The 19,655-nt window shown below is 39.7% G+C and overlaps 1 protein-coding gene across 3 annotated transcripts; it reads right to left on the reverse strand.

The window, feature by feature from the left end:
- Positions 1-529: 529 nt before the first annotated feature.
- IVNS1ABP (influenza virus NS1A binding protein) lies at positions 530-19,496 on the reverse strand. 3 transcript variants are annotated; one of them, XM_019635511.1, is made up of 15 exons: positions 19,246-19,496; positions 13,554-13,782; positions 12,561-12,689; positions 12,169-12,338; positions 11,962-12,037; positions 10,691-10,864; positions 10,248-10,373; positions 8,801-8,908; positions 4,893-5,022; positions 4,427-4,651; positions 3,987-4,108; positions 3,773-3,899; positions 3,561-3,692; positions 3,264-3,437; positions 530-1,296 (listed from the first exon to the last, which is right to left on the reverse strand). In XM_019635511.1, exons 3-15 carry the CDS (start codon positions 12,669-12,671, stop codon positions 1,043-1,045), a joined length of 1,929 nt encoding a protein of 642 aa, XP_019491056.1. In that variant the 5' UTR covers positions 12,672-12,689; positions 13,554-13,782; positions 19,246-19,496; the 3' UTR covers positions 530-1,042. The 3 variants fall into 3 exon arrangements, with proteins under 3 accessions (XP_019491056.1, XP_019491057.1, XP_019491058.1); XM_019635512.1 differs by lacking the exon at positions 19,246-19,496 and adding an exon at positions 18,405-18,488; XM_019635513.1 differs by lacking the exons at positions 10,248-10,373; positions 10,691-10,864.
- Positions 19,497-19,655: the final 159 nt, after the last annotated feature.

Raw genomic sequence — 19,655 nt, forward strand, 5'->3', positions numbered from 1 at the left:
ACCACATATTAGGTACCAGGTCACCCAGCCAGTATTTACCCATAGGAATAGAAAGACTGAACAGAAACAGAGTGCTTGCTGATAAAGGCTACATTCATAAACCCAATCAAGTTTAAAGTAACTGTTTTCACAACTGAGGGCTGCCATTTGGGATTGTTTTGTCAATGATTAAAACAGGAATTATTTAGAAGATAAAATACTTCACTGTCCTTTACTGTTATGTATTAGGTGTCTTGCTATATAAAATACACCCTCAAAAAGTCAAAATATTTAAAATCAGTACGTTAAATAAAAATGACAGCTATGTTACTGTTACTGTTCAGCTGCTCCATTCACATAAACATTGTAGCTGAGGCCAAAGCTTCGAAGTGTGCACTCCGGGCATGAAAAGGAAACCCCTCCCTTCCTCAGCATCCTGTAAGCCCACCACTCTGCTTCCGTAAGCTGAATCTGCCACATCCTACTTCCACAGTGCAAGCACTCTGCTGTGAATATAAAAAGTTATAAAAGGCAATCATTAAAGATTACATCTTGGTAGGCATGTCACTTTCTTTTAATAAAAACAAAAATAGTCATTGCCATGTAAATAAGTTTTTTTGTTATAGAGTGTTCCAGTTATTGAAAAAGGGCCCTTAGAAAACCCAACTGCCTATATCTTAAAACGCTACCCCTCTTGCCCCATAAAACACATTTGAGGGGAAAGTCATCAACGTGCAAACTGGCAAAACAAATGCGGAGGAGAGGGGACTTCTTGAAATGATGTGCCCAATCAATTCTTGGTTTTTTATTCTTTTACAATATTAACTCCCTAAAAGTAAAATAATGAAAGTAGTCCTAAAAATACAGAAACAGACCATCTTTGCAGTCCCTTCCCAATAACACAAAAAGTATGTACAGCATGTTTAATAATATGCAATATGCAAAAGCTTTGTGTTGCTGTTAGCAACGTCTGTCCCCACCCACCCTCCTTATTCACAAATGTACCTCTACTTTATCACAATTACATCACTAAGCCTGTTAGTTTGAAAGAATCTTAAATTTGCTAAAACTGGAAAATCTTTCTATAGGGGCTCCACTCATTTGACTCAAGGTTGTAGACTTCCACCGTATTCAGAAATTCATTGCCATCAAATCCTCCCACTGCATAAATGGTGCTCCCGACAGTGGCAATCCCAGCATTGCTCCTTGGTGAAGTCATGTTTCCCATCATCTTCCATTCATTTGTAGTTGGATCATACATCTCCACACAGCTGATGGCGTGAGAACCATCAAAGCCACCACCTACAAACAGTTTTCCTAAAAGAGAAATGAGACGAGTTAAATGTAGAGAATCAGGAAAAAAAACACCCCTAAATTTGTCTTTTGCTCAAGTCAGTGGTTCTTAATAAATACATGTGACAGAATGAAGAGGTATTTCTAAGTGTGACAAGCACTTTCCAGAGGCTGGGGTACAAATGCAATAAAACTGATAAAAAGCCATGTTTGCGCATGGAACTTGGGCGGTTGAACAAGAGCGAGGCAGCTTCTAGCTAAAGTGCCATTCCCACAACAATCCTACGTGGTAGTTGCTGTTACTGCCATTTCACAGGTGAAACAAGGCACAAAGAAGGTGGACTTGCACACAGCTAGTAAGTGGCAAACCACAAGGTCTGTGCACTGAAGTTTTGTATTAGTCCAGTACATAAGAACTAAGGTTCAAAAGAAGTTGTAGAAGAGCAGATTTCAGATAACCATTTTCTAGAGCTTTCCAACTATATAAAATGGTTTTGGAAAAGAAACTTCTTGGAAACGGAGTGAGATTTATGACTGTTTTTAAATATACATGCAGAGCAGTTAAGTTATTTTCAAACAGATAAAATGTAGCATTAAATACTCTGTAGCTGGGACCAGCAGAGTGGCTCAGTTGGTTAACAGTTGGCTTAAGAGCGCGAGCTCTAAGCAACAGGGCCGCCGGTTCAATTCCCACATGGACCAGTGATACCGTGCCCGAGCTGAGCTGTCGCTGAGCTGCTAACAGGTGGCAGGATGGCTCAGCTGATGTAACAACAACACTGCCTGTTGTATGGTGGGCTACGCCCACCTGCAACTAAGACTGAACTTGGTACCTGGAGCTGAGCTGCCGCCCGGATGGCTCCGTGGATAGGGCGCGCGCTCTTAACAACAAAGCTGCTGGTTCGACTCCCACATGGGATGGTGGCTACGCCCACCTGCAACTAAGATTGAACGCAGCACCTTGAGCTTAGAGGCCACAAGCTGCTGACAGGAAGCCAGATGGTGACTGGCGCCCTCTACAACGAAGATTGAAGAACAACGATTTGGCTGGTCCCCTCCCCCAATTGCCCAATAAAATCTTTAAAATAAAAAAGAAAAACTGTAGCTTAGAAAAATTTTTATTATGGATTCTCATATTCATCATTTTCTCATCTGAATGTCACTTAACCTACCTGCATTCATATACGATAAGTCCTCAGTGTCATCAATAGATTCTATAACTTTAAGCAACATGACATACAATGAAACCGATTTTGCCATAGGCTAACTGATACAAACAAGAGTTGAGTTCCTACAGCATATTCTAATGAAACAACGTTATTCAAGGACCTGCTGTACTTGTGAAAAGACTGACAAGGCTCACAATAGGCTAAAAACCGCAGGTCAGGAGGCTACTTGCTGGTTTGTCTCCACACACCTGCTCTGACGACCGAGCCACAAGCTTACTAAAATGCTGCTTTTGTTTCAAACTAAATTCATTATCATAATTATATAATTAATTATATAAATCAACAAATAGGATGTGAAAAGCTGTGTCTACATAAAACTAAGTTCAGTGCCTTGGAAAGACTTGTTAAAACAGTGGAAATTTTGCTTCCAAGTAGGTAGAAAGTAGGCAATTAGAATAAAGGTTAGATTTAGATGATTTGCACTTATTTTGTTTTACAAATCAAATTCTTTAAATTCTTGCTCTAAAGAAATAAACTCAAACTCCAAGATGATGCATTATGAGTATAGTTTATGGAAGAAACTGACTTAGAACTTAATTCAGTGAACCCATCAAAGGATTGGTGAATTAATATATTTACGGTATATCAAGTACTGAGTCTGTGATTAGAGAAGACATTTCTAAAAGACAAGCCACCAGTCCCCACTGCATCAGAAAACATGGCTGCTTCTGAATTCTTAATTATACAAGCTTATCATCACCACTGACATTCTCTTGGAATTTCAGAACCTCCTCACCCCTCCCTCCAAGTCCCAACACTCACCATCAAGAACGGCTACTCCAGCTCCTCGCCTGGCCACATTCATGGGCGCAATCAGAGTCCAGGTGTTATTTACAGGATTGTAACGTTCCACTGTGTTCAGGCAATTCCAAGACTCGGCACCTCCAATTAAGTACAAGTAACCACCAAGCTCACAGACAGCAGACTGGTGTCTACCTATAAAATCAAGTCAGACCAAAATTATCACTCTATCTCCCCAAAATATGTGTGTGCTACACAGCCTATTGATTCAGGCCTTTCAAAAAAAACAACTTTAAGGGAAAAAGAAAATCAACTTACGAATGTTAAGAGGAGCGCAGCTTGTCCACAACTTTGTTACGGGATCAAACACATCACAATTTTTCAGTCCCTTCTGACCATATGGATCAGAGCCACCAAGGACGTATAACTTCCCATTCAGAGCGCACACTCCTAGGTGAGTATAAAGTAAGGTTATACACCGATATGTCAAATCTCATAGTTTACTGATTACCTCAGAAGAAGAGCATTACCTGCATTACAACGGTTAGTTCTCAATTCTGGAACAGGAATCCAGTCATCTACGTTTGGATCGTACATCTCTCCGCAGCTCAGGTCATCTGAGTGGCCATTTGATCCACCAACCACATAGAGTTGGCCCTGTACCACAGCGAGAGGTTAGAACGTCACCTGTTCTGAGGTCAGGAGGAGAAGGTAAAAATGGCTGCTGCTTCTTCCTGCACTTACCATAAGCACCGCCATTTGAAACCGGGCTCTTGGTGTTCTCATGGGAGCAAGAAAGGACCAATGATCTGTATGTGGGTCGTAGCATTCAACTGTTCTAAGACATTCCTCTCTGTTATAGCCACCTGGTGACAGAACCATGAAGATTGACATTTAAAATATTAAACTGAACCAGGGTTTCTGGTCTAGAATGGTTTAAGTAACTGCATAATGAGAAAAAGAATTTTTATCTACAACTTAAGGCCCCGTTCGTTAATATTTTTAACTTCTATCACATTTACTTGTTATTTCTCTTAGAATGTGATCAAGTAGAATGCTAAGTAAGGAAGACATATTAAATCTTCTCTTCCAAAGTTTGCATGTCACAAGCCAGTGTCAAAGTCCATTTAGAGGCTTAGCCAGTGGAAGGTTTCCGACAAGAAATCACTCATCGTTGCTCTTACCTGCAGCTATGAGTTTGCCGTTCATCTCTGCTGTCCCCAGACCGGACCGTGCATAATGCATGGGAGACATGGGCTTTTCTATTAGCTCATCTGGTTGCATCTCAAAGCTTAAACTTTTGGTCAGTTTTGGAGTACTTGTTGGTGAGCTCTGTGGGCTGCTTCGCCCATGAAGGAAAATGACACAGAATGTACCATCCAACACAGCCAGGCACAAGTAAGTGTTATCTGTAAAAGCATGAGAGTTCTGTGTTTAAGATACAATTATTATTACTTTTGGTTGCTGTGTAAATTCTGAATTGGACTCCAGATTCCAGACTGGAAGGAACGATCTGCTATTGTCTCCCAAACTTAAGTTGCTTCTGAGTTTTTTCCTCAAATAGTCAATTTAAAAGTATTAAATGGCTCCACTAACACTCCTTAAGAAGTAAATAAACTGAAGACAATCTGACAAGTATAACACACTTACTTGAAGTCTTTTCTGAAGCAACGATTTTCCACTCGTGCTTAGGGCTTTGTACTGTAGCATTTGGAGAAGAGAGACATCCAGAGGAACCGCTACTTATCTGCTTATGGCCATTCTCACGTGGTGGCTTTTTCTGCAAAATCAAAAGGCAGCTACAGAAACCTAGCCGGAGACCAAAGCTGGTGCACCTCTGTTCCTGAGCTATTCCACAACACTGAAAAAACACTTGGTATCCTTCACCTACGTACGACACTTATAGCACGCCTAAATTTAATACAAACCAACACTTTCCAATTGACACAAATTACTGGCATACTTCTATCTCCACTTAATGAAACAACTGCACTTACACACATTGCCTGGCTAGGGAAAGCTCAATTTAAACAAAAAAATAATGTGTGGGTCAAGTATCAATTCCTTAATGGAAAGAAAACAAAAAAACGAAATTCCCTACCCAATAATCCACATTAGGTCACATATTCTTTATACTTAAGTACAAAATCTTCTAGAATTAACTGAGAGAATCGTCTCTATGAAACTGTCCAACCTAACTAAATCATAAGTACTAGAATCCACATAATGCCAGCAAAAAGTGAGCAGACATAATGTCCTTCTAGTGTCTCTGAAAGTATTTTACAGGAAAAAAGTAATAATTTTGAGAAACACTTAAAAGTATATTTCTTTAGGACTATCTTATAGGTTTTAGAGTGGTTTTCCAGACAAAAGTACATCAAAACAGAAAAATAAACAAGAAATAGTAATCAGAAATGAAACAATAATACAAAAAGAACCCAACATTCACAAAGCAGAATACACAGGACACTAAAAGAGGGAGAAGTGGGCAAAGCTGCAAAATTTTGTATGATTGTAGGAGAATTATACTGTGTCCTCATGTGTGAGTTCCCTTTGACGGTTTTCTTCCAAAAGCAATAATCATGTGGAATTGGAAGAGTTGACACTATCTTGACGGGAAAGGCCAAATGAACAGGTTCTACCTGCCACCTTCAGTACCTGGCCACGTCTGCCCATCCACTTATTTTGGTCCCCAGGGCCAGAGCCACATGGGTAGGTAACATTTTTAATGGAAATTTGTTTCTAGTGGAAACAAAAAGCCATGTAACAGTACAGAAAAAGATTCTGGTAGTTATTTGAGGCTGTGAAAACACTATTCAAAGTGTGGGTCTGGGCCATTCAACAGGTGTGGTTACAGCTATTTTGAGAAAAGGCCAAGAATGTACAATGTTAACGGTCACTAAAGCCCACTTAGATATTTATTATGCACCTAGGTATTGTTAGGCACTTTATTCACTCATCTTTTAATACATTGAGGACAATATTACCTATCCATTTTATAGATATAAATATTGAAACTCAGTGAAAATATCCATTGCCTAAGACAATACAATTAAAAGATTTAGGAATTCTGAGTATAAAGCCACTCTTTTTTATACTGTGACAGACTATGTCCTCTGCTACAAGAATTACGAGGTACATAAAACCCCACCCCAATTTGTGGGAAGAAGGGGATCCAAAGTATTGCCAATTGATGATGCTTACATTAATAGCTTTTAACACATTAAGAAAACTGTTCTAATATATGGACTAAATTGAGAAAATGTGAAAGAGAAAAGCACATTAAAAGTGAAGACTGCTCATGTTATGAGTAAGAAGCCTTATACAGAAATGCTAGTTAATGCCTTTATATTCCATCTGGAAACATCTTCAAACATAATCCTTTAATCTCCCTTATCTCCAAACTTGCCCACATCAACTTTCACCACCCAACCCACCCACTGGCCCACGCTTTCTCTGCCTCTGGCTCCCCAGGGGATGGTCTATGGTGGTGGTTTCTCAGCTTTTCAAGCTAAGGGTTTAACCTTAATACTTTGGAAATTGTATCCACTCAAGGTTACTACTACCATAGATGCCTTCCTAGAACCAGTATAGGAGAGATCCCTAACTTTCTTTTACATGACTTCCCAGAGAATGATTTGACACAGTTGACAATTTAATCCTCAAACTTTCTCCTCCCATGTTAACTAGTTTTTACAACACAATTGGATTCTAACTGTCCTCCTGTCTTTCTAATGGGTTCTTCTCAACCTCTTTTCCTATTCTTGAAGCCTAATGTGTCCCCTCATCCTTTTTACTTCATCTCTAGTCATGGCAGCACCTTCTAAGGAATTATTCACATGTCAGAATCCTGCTCACTCTCAAATTCTTCCTTTTCCTTAATTTTCCTAATCTAAACAAGGAGCACTGGCTCAACTTTTTTTAACTATAAACATCCAGAATCCATCCTTTCTCTTCTGTGCCCTTAGATGAAGTCCTCATCATTTTTTCACCTGAACTACTGCTTGTAATGGTCTACAGATTGGTCTCATGAGTGCTACCTTCTGTACCTGGATATAAAAATAGACAAGTTTAAATGCGATCATTTTCTAAAGAGAAAAATCAGCTGGAATCCCATGACCCAAGGACTGCCATCCAATAGTGAACCATGTCTAAAATATGATTAATATACAGATCTTTGCTGTATAGAAATGCTGTAATTTAACCAATTCCCCTATTGTGAAATTATCTGTTCATATCACTCTACTTCCTTCTCTAGAATTCTTTGAAAGTTCCCCCACTACTTGTAGGATAAAGTGTAACCCCAGTCACGTAGCATTTACCTACTTCCTCAGTCTCATGACCTGTGATTGTAAGAGTACCATCCTTATAGACATTTTTTGCTACCTGACACACTTCCTCCTACCTGCTATGCAAACTATTCTAAATACTAAAACTGCTCAAATGTTGCCTCTTTTTGTGAAATTTCCTGGGTTTCTCTCTTCTTGACTCCACTGTCCGCCCCCCCTTTATGCCTTTTGTAGATATCTCTTGTAAGTCTGTATGGTTTTATGTACTCTTCTAAGGTCCTGCAAGTAGAAACTGTCATTTACACATTTTTGTGTCCCCATATCTAACATCATTACCTGACACTTAATCAGGCACTCAATCTTTGTTTATTGAAAGAGTACTTTTAAAAAATGTTAAGATGTTTAGAGTTACGAGGGAAAATATCCTGAATGTTCAAAATGCACAAACATGGACAAAGTTCTCAACTAACTCAGACGCAAAAACTTTTTCTAAAAATAGATATTCAGCCACTATTAACACGGAACACCTGATAACATCACCATAGAGGTTACTTCCGAGTCTATCATTTATCTTCTAATTATTAAAACACGCCTTAAACTGGGTCAGCTCAGCCTTTATATTTTATATTTTATCCATCACCAATACAGTGTTGAGCTAAAGGCCAAAACAGAATGCATACTGTATGGCCATTTATATCCATTTCAAACACAGGCAAACAAGTCTATTGTTTCACCAGTTAGGAAAACGAGTTCCTCTGGAGGTAGCGTAAGGCAGTGACTGGGAGGGGCCAGAGGAAGGCTGCTGGGATGCTACAGATCTTCTCTTCTTGACCTGGGTAGTGTTCAAACTGGGGCTCACTCTGTAACACTTTCCTCTGTGTTATTTGTCCATAAACTAGAAAAGTTTACACTGAGATTTTAAAAAATTAATGGGGTTTAATAGTCATTCCTGTTGAAAACAACTATTTTTCTAACCAAATAATAATTTCTGTATTGCTCCATGTTGTATTTCCTTTTTCTTACTACTTGTAAATCCTACTGAGAAAAGAAATCTAAATGGGGTTTCCTGATTTGCTGAGTTCGTTTCTTTTTATGTGGTAAAAATGGTCGTAACTCTTAAGGAAGGTATGCTTTTCTCCCGACAATGTTCCTATCCAATCATACCAATGAAATTCTTCCACTTTCCTTCATTAAAGGAAAATTTCAGTATACTATAAAATGCTCTAATCAAATTTGAACCTGAGGTTACCTCAGATGTGCAATGTGTACCTGCACAAACTGAATGTGGTCATCATCACTGCCAAACACCTCAGCCTGTCCATCTAGTAGGTTCCCATCAAGCAGCTTGTGATCAGCTGAGTAGTACAAGGTTTGAACCTGCAAAACAGCAACAGAACACCCATGTGGCTACTGTCTCCATGGCTACTCCACTAGTACGCGGCTCACACAAGGCCTCAAGGTAACCTCCAGTGTGCTTCTTGAGCTTCTTGACATCTTACTCTGGCAGGATCCCGAAGTAAAGAAAATACATGTCATGGTTGTAAAAATTTGAAAAACAAAAATAAAATACAGAATCTTCTAATACTGGCTGAAGAGTCCTTGGCTTGATTGGTGTGAAAGAGATCTTCATTTTGTTCATAGCTTCTATTATACAGCATTAAGTAAAAAGGCACTAGTACAATATATAGGGTCGTAAAGAATATACATTATGCACAATAAAATACTGAATATGGTTTACACCTGTGGTCTAATTTGCATGAACATATTTCTGTCCTGGAGGCAATGTCAAGAAAAACAGATGAAAAACAAATTCAAAAATTCAAAGAAGCTGTAGAGATACTTCCCTTAACAGATGCAAATAAATACATGGTGAATGCATCTGATTTTCAGGTGGGAAACCAGAGAGAGCTTAAAGATCACCTGCCGGCCTTTTAAGAACATAATGATAACAGTATTTTTAAAGGCCTTACAGATTTGGTAAGCCTTCAGTGAATCTGAAAGGCTTTAAGTGGATTGATAAACGCAAGGTCGCTCCACAGCTCATCAGCATATATTTAATTTCCACCATTTCTCCATTATTTTTTTCTTGTGTGTTTTTAAAAGTAGCCCAAGTTGAGTGACTACATGTATGAACAACACCAATGAAAAACACAAAGGTTTAAAGAGAAGAATCCTGTAAAGGAGTAAACACCATTAAATCATCATCGTTCTCTGCCCACAGCGGATTTTTCTTAGGAGAACTGGGGCAGGACTGCTGCTTCTTTACGTGTCAATACACTTGAGGTTTCTTCTTGTTTCTTCAGTCTTGGGTATCCTAGCTTTGTTAATAAACCTATGGGGAGATAAATCAATGGGGAGGAACAACCATTAGAAGCTTTTACCTACTTGTCAGCTTTAAAGTAAAAACCTGTGAAGAAAAATCAAGAATCTACAGAAACTTCAGTACCACCTCCCATTTCTAAAGCAAATTACATGCTACTTTAAAGAAAGTTAATAGCACATAATAAGCAAAGAAATAAAAGAAAAGCAGAAGACCAAACTGAACAGTTCATTCAGCTCACCTGGACACCCCCCCTGTTTCTCAGCTTAGGGGTACCTATAGCAAAATTTAAATTCTTTAGGGTCATGGTTATAAAATAAAAGTGAAAGGGAATCCTTTATGTTAAAGCAAAATAATTCTTAAGAATTGTTGAATCCCATTTACTTTAAAACTAACCTCTTCCATCAGCTCTTCCAGACTGTCTCCATTCTCCCAGATGCTACGCTGCACCCAGTTGATTACCTTTGTATACAATTTGCCATTGCTGGGCAAGCAAACGTTATCTTCAAGCATGACCTCCAACTGGAATTGGGAAAAATCAATAACATGTGGATCAGTGGTGAGTCTCTAATTTTCAGTTCAATTCTCAATTTCATAATAAAGCTGTCATAGATGCCCAACTGCATTCCACACATTTACTCTAATTTGTGAAGAAACCAGCAGCCGAAAAAAATAAAACCACAGCAACACAACAACACAGTAAACAAACTGGTAGGCAGAAAATAATTACACTGCTACAAATAACTATCATTTCAGTGCACTGTCTTTTTCACAACCATTAGTCACTTGCTAGAAACATAAAGATTCCATGCCTGGAACTAATAGATTTTACTCCTTACCTTTAGCCGTGGAAGTTTCAGAAACTCTTCCTCTTCTGAAATTTGTAACAAATGCTCCTGAATATAAGCATCAACCTTATTCAACAATCGGGCGTCTCCCATACAACTTGCAAAGTTCCGGTAAGAGATGCAGCTGGTAACATCCATTCTAGATAGTAAATAATCGCCACAAACCTTGGGAAACAAATACGCGTGCCAAGATTTAAATATATTTTACTTGACATTTAATATTCAATGTGTAAGCATTGAAAAGATACAGAAAATGAATAAAAAATCACTGCCTTAAAAGAACAAGTTTAACAGTGGGAAGAAACAATGTATACAATCGATAAACAACAAAGAATGCCATACAAATATGTAAGTTGTTTAAGGAAAAAAAGCAATAAACTGAAATGCTATGATAATGCACATAAAATGTTAAGACACGTAGTTTCCAACTAGAATTAGATAAGGCTTCGTGAAGGCAATTATCTCAACTGGGCTCTGTAGGAGAGATGATGGTGTTGAACGCAGATAGGAAATAGGAAAGATGTTGCAAACTTTAGTTTGGCTAGAGCAAAAGATAAGACAATTAGGAAATCATTTTGGAAAAATAGCAACTACATTAGGGAGAATGTGGTGCTAACCTGAGCAATATGCGCTATAAACCACAGAAGGATTTTTAAGCAGAGGAGATGATGTTAGAGGAGGGGCTAGGAAACTTTTCTTAAAGGGCCAGATAGTAAATACTTTAGGCTTGTGGGCCATACGGTATCTGTCAGAACTACTCAACTGGAGGGGGAAAGCAGCCATAGACCATATGTAAATGAAAGCTTTGTTCCATTAAAACTTCACAAAAACAGGCAGCTGGCCTGAGGCTTGCAGCTGACTGACCCCCACATTGGAGGATTAAATGCTTTTTTTCCCTGTGAATTATTAAACACTTCTCAATGGCGTTAAATTCTAGAAGGAATACGTTTAAAGAAGAACGCAGAAGAGTAAAACAGAGAATTGAAGATATAAATTATGTAACTGACTCTTGAGAAAAACAGAAATATTTTCATTCATGCTATCTGACACTGACATAGAAAGAGCAAGATTTTAGCCTGTATCATCTGAGACAAAGTGTGACCTTGCTACATTACTATAGCTACACAGTTTAAAAAGTACATTCAGTTCTCTAGGGGAAAAACAAGACTTTCAAGTTCTTGAGACAAATTATGCATTCTAATCATATAAAAATAAGACTCTGGAGTAATAGTACTCCATATATATTACTTATGGTACTCTACCTGCTTTACTCGGTCCATCTTCAGCTTTTTGGCTGCAGAATAAACATCTTTTACTAATTCCTTATCAGCTTTCAACCTATTAAAAAAAAGTTCTTTATCATTTAAGAGACCAAGACCTTAGAACACAGATAATTTAAATAAATTTAGAGAAATTTGGAATTTCCTGATGACATCCCCAAATTATATGAATCACTTCAAAGAACTTACTGTGCAGTGTAGGCATAATTCAACAAGACTTCCACAGCTTCTGGATTGAGATCATCAAATTTAACATGAGAAACTCTATGAGGATCACTATCACTATTAAAGATTTCAAATAAATAGGGACTGCAGCACGCCAGGACAGCTCTGTGTGCTAACATCTCATGGCCACAGACCTGAAATTATGGGGAATTATAGTTAGAAATACTGTGGACTATATATTTCTCTAGCTAATTACTACATCAGTTCCATTATTTTACATTTCTAAGTAAACCATTCTTTTTAAAAGTCATTTCATTAAATGCCTCCTATGAAGAAGAAAATAAGCAAATTCAAGATCCTATGGCTTTCAGTAATAAAAGATGAATTCTATAAGTTTTCAATTAAGCTTTAAATACCTGAAGTCGAACATCACAGAACTGGCCACTTTTCCTCAGGGCGTTTAATTTGGCAACAGAAGACTCAATGAAATTTTCATCTTCAAACATTAAATATCCATTGGGAATCATTTTTCCTTATAAATTTGGCTAAAGGGCAAAAAGCAGCTGAGTTATTTTACTTGTGAATGGTGATTTTTATAGTTTAAAGAGTAATATAGTATCTTTATTTTCAAATTCCATCCTATCAACAACAACAAAGTTTTATCACACAAAAACTTTGCCGAAACACTGGCACTGAATGTCCAAGTCCTTGTATCCCTATGCTTTTGGTCCTGTCTTTTTTTTTTTTTTTTTTTAATTTTTATTGTTAGTTTCAGGTGTACAGAACAATGCAATAGTTACCCTTTTCATGGTCCTGTCTTTTTAAGGACCCATCCAATAGGGGGTATCTCAGCAATTTGGCCAGGTTTCCACACCTGTTCTGTGTGAAGGGAAGGAAATGTAAACGCAGCGCTGCCCAAATCCATTCCACATGCAACCTAAAAGCCTGGAAGGCTGTAATGTGTTCATCGTGTGTAGGTTTTCCCTTGGATTTGAGCTGCGTTCCTTTACCCACATAAGAGGAAAACTGATACATAAGATGAACTTAAATTCTGTTTCCTTTGCAGGTTTCATATATTCTAAATATAAGAATACATTATAGAAACTTGTGTTCTTTTAAAAAGTTTCCATTTTGCCTTTTCTGATGAACTGAATAATGGCTACACAAAATGCATCATTAAAAAGCAGTACTAAGAGATAAAAAACATATGTGCACTAAAATTCTTGGGAAGCAAAAAAAAAGTAATAGATTTCAGTTTGAAGTAACATCTATTTAAATTCAAAATAGAAAGGAAAAAATAGGAAAATTACAAACAATTATTGACTTCCCCTTTTAAAAAATTACGAAGAGCTTTTGTCTTCTGAAAAATTATGTGTCAGTGCTGCACTGGGCAATGAATATTCACTTACCTCTTGTATTGGTGAGAAATGTTTTTCTGGGATGTCTTAAATAATCCAAGGACAAAGGAGTGTTAAAACTTAGCACTTTGTTGAGGTATGAAGACAAGTGGTTGAAGTGAAGGCAGAGGTGTCTTAAGCTCTAATGGTGATTCCAAAACTATCAGGCTTGAAAATGATGTAATCAAGTCCTTAAAAGCTATAGACATGAATTTCTTCTGTGATAATCATGCATCATAATCTGTAACAATGAAACATTTTAGATATTCAGAATGATCAAAGATTGTCACTGATCTGGGTAGATCAGATCACACAAAGTAAGCCCTGATCTTGACAAGGTAAATGACACAAATAGAGAAAATAACTAACACAAATGTGATTATATATAAACATTTTTCATTTAATCTGCAACTACTCAAGTGATTCCCCCCCACCCCCCAAAAAACACTTCCCTGAAAAGCAGAAGCTAATATTTCTCATTTAAGTGAGATATACAAGCACAAGATAGAGAACAAATATAAATACTGGTTAACTCTTAATATTCTATTAGATTCCAATTAATATAAAAACATCTGTTTTCACCAGCCAGCAAGCAACCTTTGGGCATTATTCCCAGACATGACACAATGTTACAGTCAAACCAGATACAATGTTCCCCAAAATGTGCTCTGCACTTCCCACCTCTATAACCTTTGTTCAAGTTGTTCGCACGTCTTGGAATACACTTAATCCAACCTCTGCCAGATGACATTTTACTTCCAGAGCCCCTGCCAAATCTCCCCAGGTAAGAAGTAGTTTCTCCCCATCCTCCACTACTGAACCCTTTCTGAAAAGGATGTGTGATCTTCCAGCTGGCCTGCTCTGGGTTGTGCTTCTGTATACCTGTTTATCTTCGTGATTCAATGTCCCTGAAAGGCAGAGCCTGTGTTGTTCATCTTTGTATCCATCCTATCTACCCCCTACCAAAACAACTAGTCGAGAAACGAATAAAGATTAACCCGAACAGCTATTACACCACTAATTCAGAAAACCAGAACTAAATAAGAAATTATTTGAAAGATGTACGTACTTTTTAAAATGGACATATTTAAAATTACCCAGCTTTTCCTTATACATCAATCAAACCCGCAATTCTAAATCTAACGTTTATATTAAGGGGAATAATCACTTAACCCAGGACCCAGTGAAGGCTGGTTGCCTGGTTGCATTCTAATTCAACAAACCTATTGTGTTAAATTCAACATGTGCACAATCTGTAAGACAGTGGGATCCCATATGCCCTACCTGTATAACTTATTTCAAGGTTTTATTTCAAGGAAACCTGAGTGTTCTGACTCAGGTTGGGATTATTGTCAGTGCTCACCCAGTAACGAAACTATTATATCGTACCATTATGTAATATTGATTTCCTCTATTCTATACTGTCATTTAGATTAGTTAACTCAGCTTTTCTTAAGAAACTAGTTCTAACAAATGTTTTCCAAATAACATACAATTCTCTACACACAGAGAACATACTATCCTAAAGAAACCTTCAAACATTTTTAGCCAAGACCTAATTCAATTAAGAAAATCTTTGTCTATCTGGTATTTACTAGAGTGGCCAATCCATAGGCTGGTTAATGCCTCATGTCAATTTCATAAGCTGCTCTTAAAACAAGGGTGAAGGGGGACCCCCATATGATTAAAATGTGCCCTTTGAAAAACCAAAAACATTATGATATGGAGATTTATGCATTTTTGTAAACCTTGACCAGTTTATTCAGTATTTGTTTGTAAACTAGTCTTGATTCAACTAAAAATTAAAATGGCATTGGAAGTTCAACCTTAAATATATTTTTAAAAACAAAAACAGATGGTTAAAATCACCTCAGTCCTTTGGGAGAAAACACTGGAGAATTTTTGGAGCAACTCTTGGAATATAAATTTGTCCAACATTACTCGTTTTGTAATAGAATAAGTCCTACTATATCTAGTATTTGATGATTTTCTAGTACCATCAAGGTCTTAATATGAACCTCATCTCTTTTATGTCTCATCAGTCCAACCCTATTTGATTTTAAAAGCTAGCCCAAGTCCACTTAACATTTAAGTTAATGCAGCAAACTTACTTTATTCAATTACTGTCCTCATTTAAGCCCCCATTCTCACCTAATCCCAGACTGGAGGTGTGGAACCATCAACTACCTGCCTGCAAAAAAACCATGTCTTTGAAAGTTCATATTCACTTTCACTAAACAAGCTTGGGCAAATTGAGAGTTTTAAACTATTCCAAAAATTCATAGGCAATCTTAGTTTTGGTCTACGGAACTCAAGTTCAATAACTGGTGGAATGAAAAAGTAGGGATAACTTTTTTTCTTTGAAAAGCCAAACCAAAAGCCCCAATATCCCAGAGTTATATAAAAGTATAAAACTTAGAATTTTGTTTGATATTTAAAATACACATTTGACTAACCTACTTTTACTGGGGTCAAATACAATATATTCTGGTAAATATCCTTCAATTCTTTAATATGACCAGTGCAAGAAAAGGGAGACAGAAGACTCATAAATGAGTAATTAAATTCTTTAGTAACATCCAAAAGTTCATATGTTCTCACTGCCTCCCAAAAAGGTTAGCTTAACTGAAATACAATTCAACAGGTCTTACCAAAGAGCTGGTAAAAAAAAAAAGGTAGGCACAATATTTTCCCCCAAAATTTTTCTCAGGCTTTCAGTAAGAAGAGCAAGATAACTCCTTATCATCAAACTTTTAAAGCATCCTTAAAACTTCAAGGCAAATTACAAATATTTTTAAGCTTCTTTTGAGGGCAGTCAACTCACACAAAATAACAAAGGACACACTATATAATATTATTGGGTTGTTGGAAAAGTCATGACGTATTTTCTGTTTTTCGTTGCAAAAATGTGTCATGACTTTTCCGACAACCCAGTAATACAAAGTAAATCAATGAATCTTTTTAAAACCAGAAGTTAAGAGATTCCCAGTGTCACCTCTGAAACTACTATCATCATCCACCTATATCAAAACCCACCAAACAGACTCACTTGGCTCCATGCTTTTAACCTCATTGTTCTGTAATTCTTTCGTCCCACAAACATTATGGCACCAAACATATGGCAGGCACAATCTGAAATGGGATGCTCATGACACAATAGAGTTAACTCCATTGCCCAGCCTTGAACATTACATGTAGACCAAACCAGACATACAAAAACCAAGCAGTGAAAACAGCTCAAATAAAAAGGGAAAAGGGTATGACAGCACACATAGTCCAGAAACTGCAGCCATTTCTGTTTCAACAGATTATAGTTTGCAGGACACATTTGGAAAACAGTGGGAAAGGAAGAGAGACCAATGCTAGGTTTAAACAGTACTGGATATCAGAAAAGGATTTTAGCAAGGAGAACCCTAGGATACTCTAGCAGAAATGTGGGGGGTGGTCTGCAGGAATGGGTAAAACATGGAAGCAGGAAAATTAAATACAGATATTATATACCCATGCTTATCCTAAGGCAGTGAGGATATTCTAGGTTGGATATGGGGCATCATTACCAAAATCAATATAAAAATTAGAGTTCCAAAAAGCAAAACCGTCATTTTTAGTTTGCTGCATGCTGAAAAGGGAGGGAGGCATTTGCTTTGGGACATTATAAAGCAGAGGTACCTGTTGGACATCCAGGTTGATACTGCGAGTGTAAGAATACTGATCTAGGTATAGATTTAGAAATCATTTACAAGGTGGTAAATGAAGATAAGCATGTGTTTTCTGTGGTTCTAACAAAAACCCCGAAATCACTATCTTATTCTTAATTCCTCCATTTACACTCTAGCACAAGGTGGGAGGATCCCCAACCTTTAATACTCCCTTCTTGTAGATTTGACTGTACAGTTGTTGAAAAATCGATGACACGATTCTAGGAGTACCTGATCTAAGTAACAATGATTAACACATTTCCCTAACGAGAAAACGTTTACATTAAAACACACTTGTTTGCAAAACCACATTCAAATGCCCCCTCAAATATCTTTGAAACAAGAAAAACAAAACCCCATCCCAGAATAAGTAGCCAGAAAACCACTAATTTCAAGGTAAATCAAAAGACGGAATGCTGTGTCTTAGGGGGGAAAGGAAAACAGAACTAATTAAAGAAATTAATGTCTATTAACCATAGAGATTTCTTCTATTAGGAAGATAGAGAAGAAAACCATCTCTTGACCAGTGGCTCTGGTCCGGTTTTACCTCCAGCTCCCAAATTATAGACATTTGATAAGCAGCCTGCCAGCTAACATTAAAACGATCCTCTTCTCAATCCCATTCTAAATAGTGTCTGCCTCATCTCCAGATACAGAAATACAACTGCTCCTTAGCGTCTCTGAGGCAGAAGTTTCAGCAAGATTATGCCTACACTTTTCATCAGTATTTTGTTACCCATAAATCAACCGCCCTAGCTAGAAATATTAGAAATATAGCCTAGTGCGTGCTGTACTGGCTCAACTGTTAAGAGTACTACTAAGCTTCCAGAGTTGTTCTTTATTACCAAACAGAAGATCCACACACAAGTCTTCAAAGAACAGCTTGAGACCAGGGTGTTCTAATCCATCACTAACAGACATTAGATACAAAAACGCGCCCTTTAGTCATCTGATTTCTACTTGCTGTAGTTTTGAAATGTCAGCTGTCTCAAAGGTCTGTCTGTCTGCTACAGACTGGGGGCTAATTAAATTTGCTTCTAAAGTATTTATGGTTCAAGTTCCCCTACGTTCAACCTTCAATCTGATACTGCCCGATACCTTCCTACGAGCTTATAACCAGAGACCCTTTGCAAGAGGCGTAGGTCAGAAAAAAAAAAGAGCCAACCTCTCCGCGGATTTCTTTTGTATAAAAGAAAGTGGCGAGCGCTGCACAGCGACTGCCTGGAGAGCCCAGCAGCCCCAGGCGTCCCTCCGCGCGCGGCGGGGCTGGCGCCCACTCCGCAGGCTGGGTGGCTTCGCGCCCTGCGCCAGCACACCCCCGCCCGGGATTGGCCGGCCCCGCTGTCATTCAGCGCCGACACGTCAGGCCAGCCGCTCGCTCCCTCCCTCCTCCCGCCCCCTTCTCCGCGCGCTTGGCAAGAAAAGCGGGCAACGTGGAGCGGGAACAAAGGACCCCGCGGCCCACGGCGATCAGGGACGCGGTGCCATTCCACTCCAGGCCCCGGGCACCGATGCGGCCTGGGGCCGGCTCCCCGTCCACACGCGCCGGGTCCTGCCCGGGAGGTCTCACAAAGGAGTCCAGACCCGGGCAAACCCGCACACTAGGCGTGGGTTCCTGACAGCGGGCACAGAGATTCCCGCGTCCTCCTTCCGGCAGGTCGGCCCCGTCTCGCGCTGCTCAGACCCAGGCCCCCGAGCAAGGACATCTCGTCTCCCCCGCCCCGCGTCCTCTGCCCCAGCGCTCTCCGAGGCTGTCGGCACACGCCCGCGGCCGCCAACGCGAACCAGCCACCATGGCAGCTCCTCCCGGAGCGCAGGGCCCGCGCGGCGCCGGCTCCTCGCCCCCAGAGCGCCGCGGCGGCTTGGGGGGGGGGGTGCCTTCCCGCGGGGCCGGCACGCGGGTCTGCGCCTCCCACCCTCTCCGCGGCCGCCCGCGCCATCCCTCACTTCGGATTCCGGCCGCACCCTCTTTCTCCTCCGCCGTCAGTGGGACCCGCGCGTATTACCTGGTTCATCTCTGAAGAGATGGAAAAACTCATCTCTGGAGCTTCGACGGGAAGCAGCGGGAAGCGGGCGGGAATAGGCCCAACGGAAAGCGCCTCGAGGCCACGGAGGGGGGAACCGATCGAGCGGGAGAACAAGCGGTCAGTCCACCGAGGCGATGAGGACTCGCTCACTCGCTGGCACAGTCTCGCCGAAACACCAGGCGGAGAAACTACGCCCAGCAGCACGGAGCAACCGACCTCCACGCGCGTCCCGGAGAGACTGCCGCCGCCCGCTCGCGCCTCACCCCCTCGCACGTCACCACGTGTGCCGTCGCCGCCGCCGCCGCCAACGCCTCCCGGACGCTTCCGGCTCGAATCTGTCGGCGAATCACAGCCGAGCAGCAGACAGATGCGCCTCGCTGCCCCGCCCA

This window comes from Hipposideros armiger, unplaced genomic scaffold, assembly GCF_001890085.2.
Source record: "Hipposideros armiger isolate ML-2016 unplaced genomic scaffold, ASM189008v1 scaffold_22, whole genome shotgun sequence".
Classification (NCBI taxonomy): domain Eukaryota; kingdom Metazoa; phylum Chordata; class Mammalia; order Chiroptera; family Hipposideridae; genus Hipposideros; species Hipposideros armiger.

Excerpts from the sequence above, each read along its gene's own strand:
- IVNS1ABP (XM_019635511.1), bottom strand. The coding sequence starts at position 12,671 with ATGATTCCCAATGGATATTTAATGTTTGAAGATGAAAATTTCATTGAG. Across the intron at positions 10,374-10,690 it reads TGAAACTTCCACGGCTAAAG|TTGGAGGTCATGCTTGAAGA; the intron begins GTAAGGAGTAAA and ends TCCCAATTCCAG. Across the intron at positions 4,109-4,426 it reads CGGCAAACTCATAGCTGCAG|GTGGCTATAACAGAGAGGAA; the intron begins GTAAGAGCAACG and ends TTCTGTCACCAG.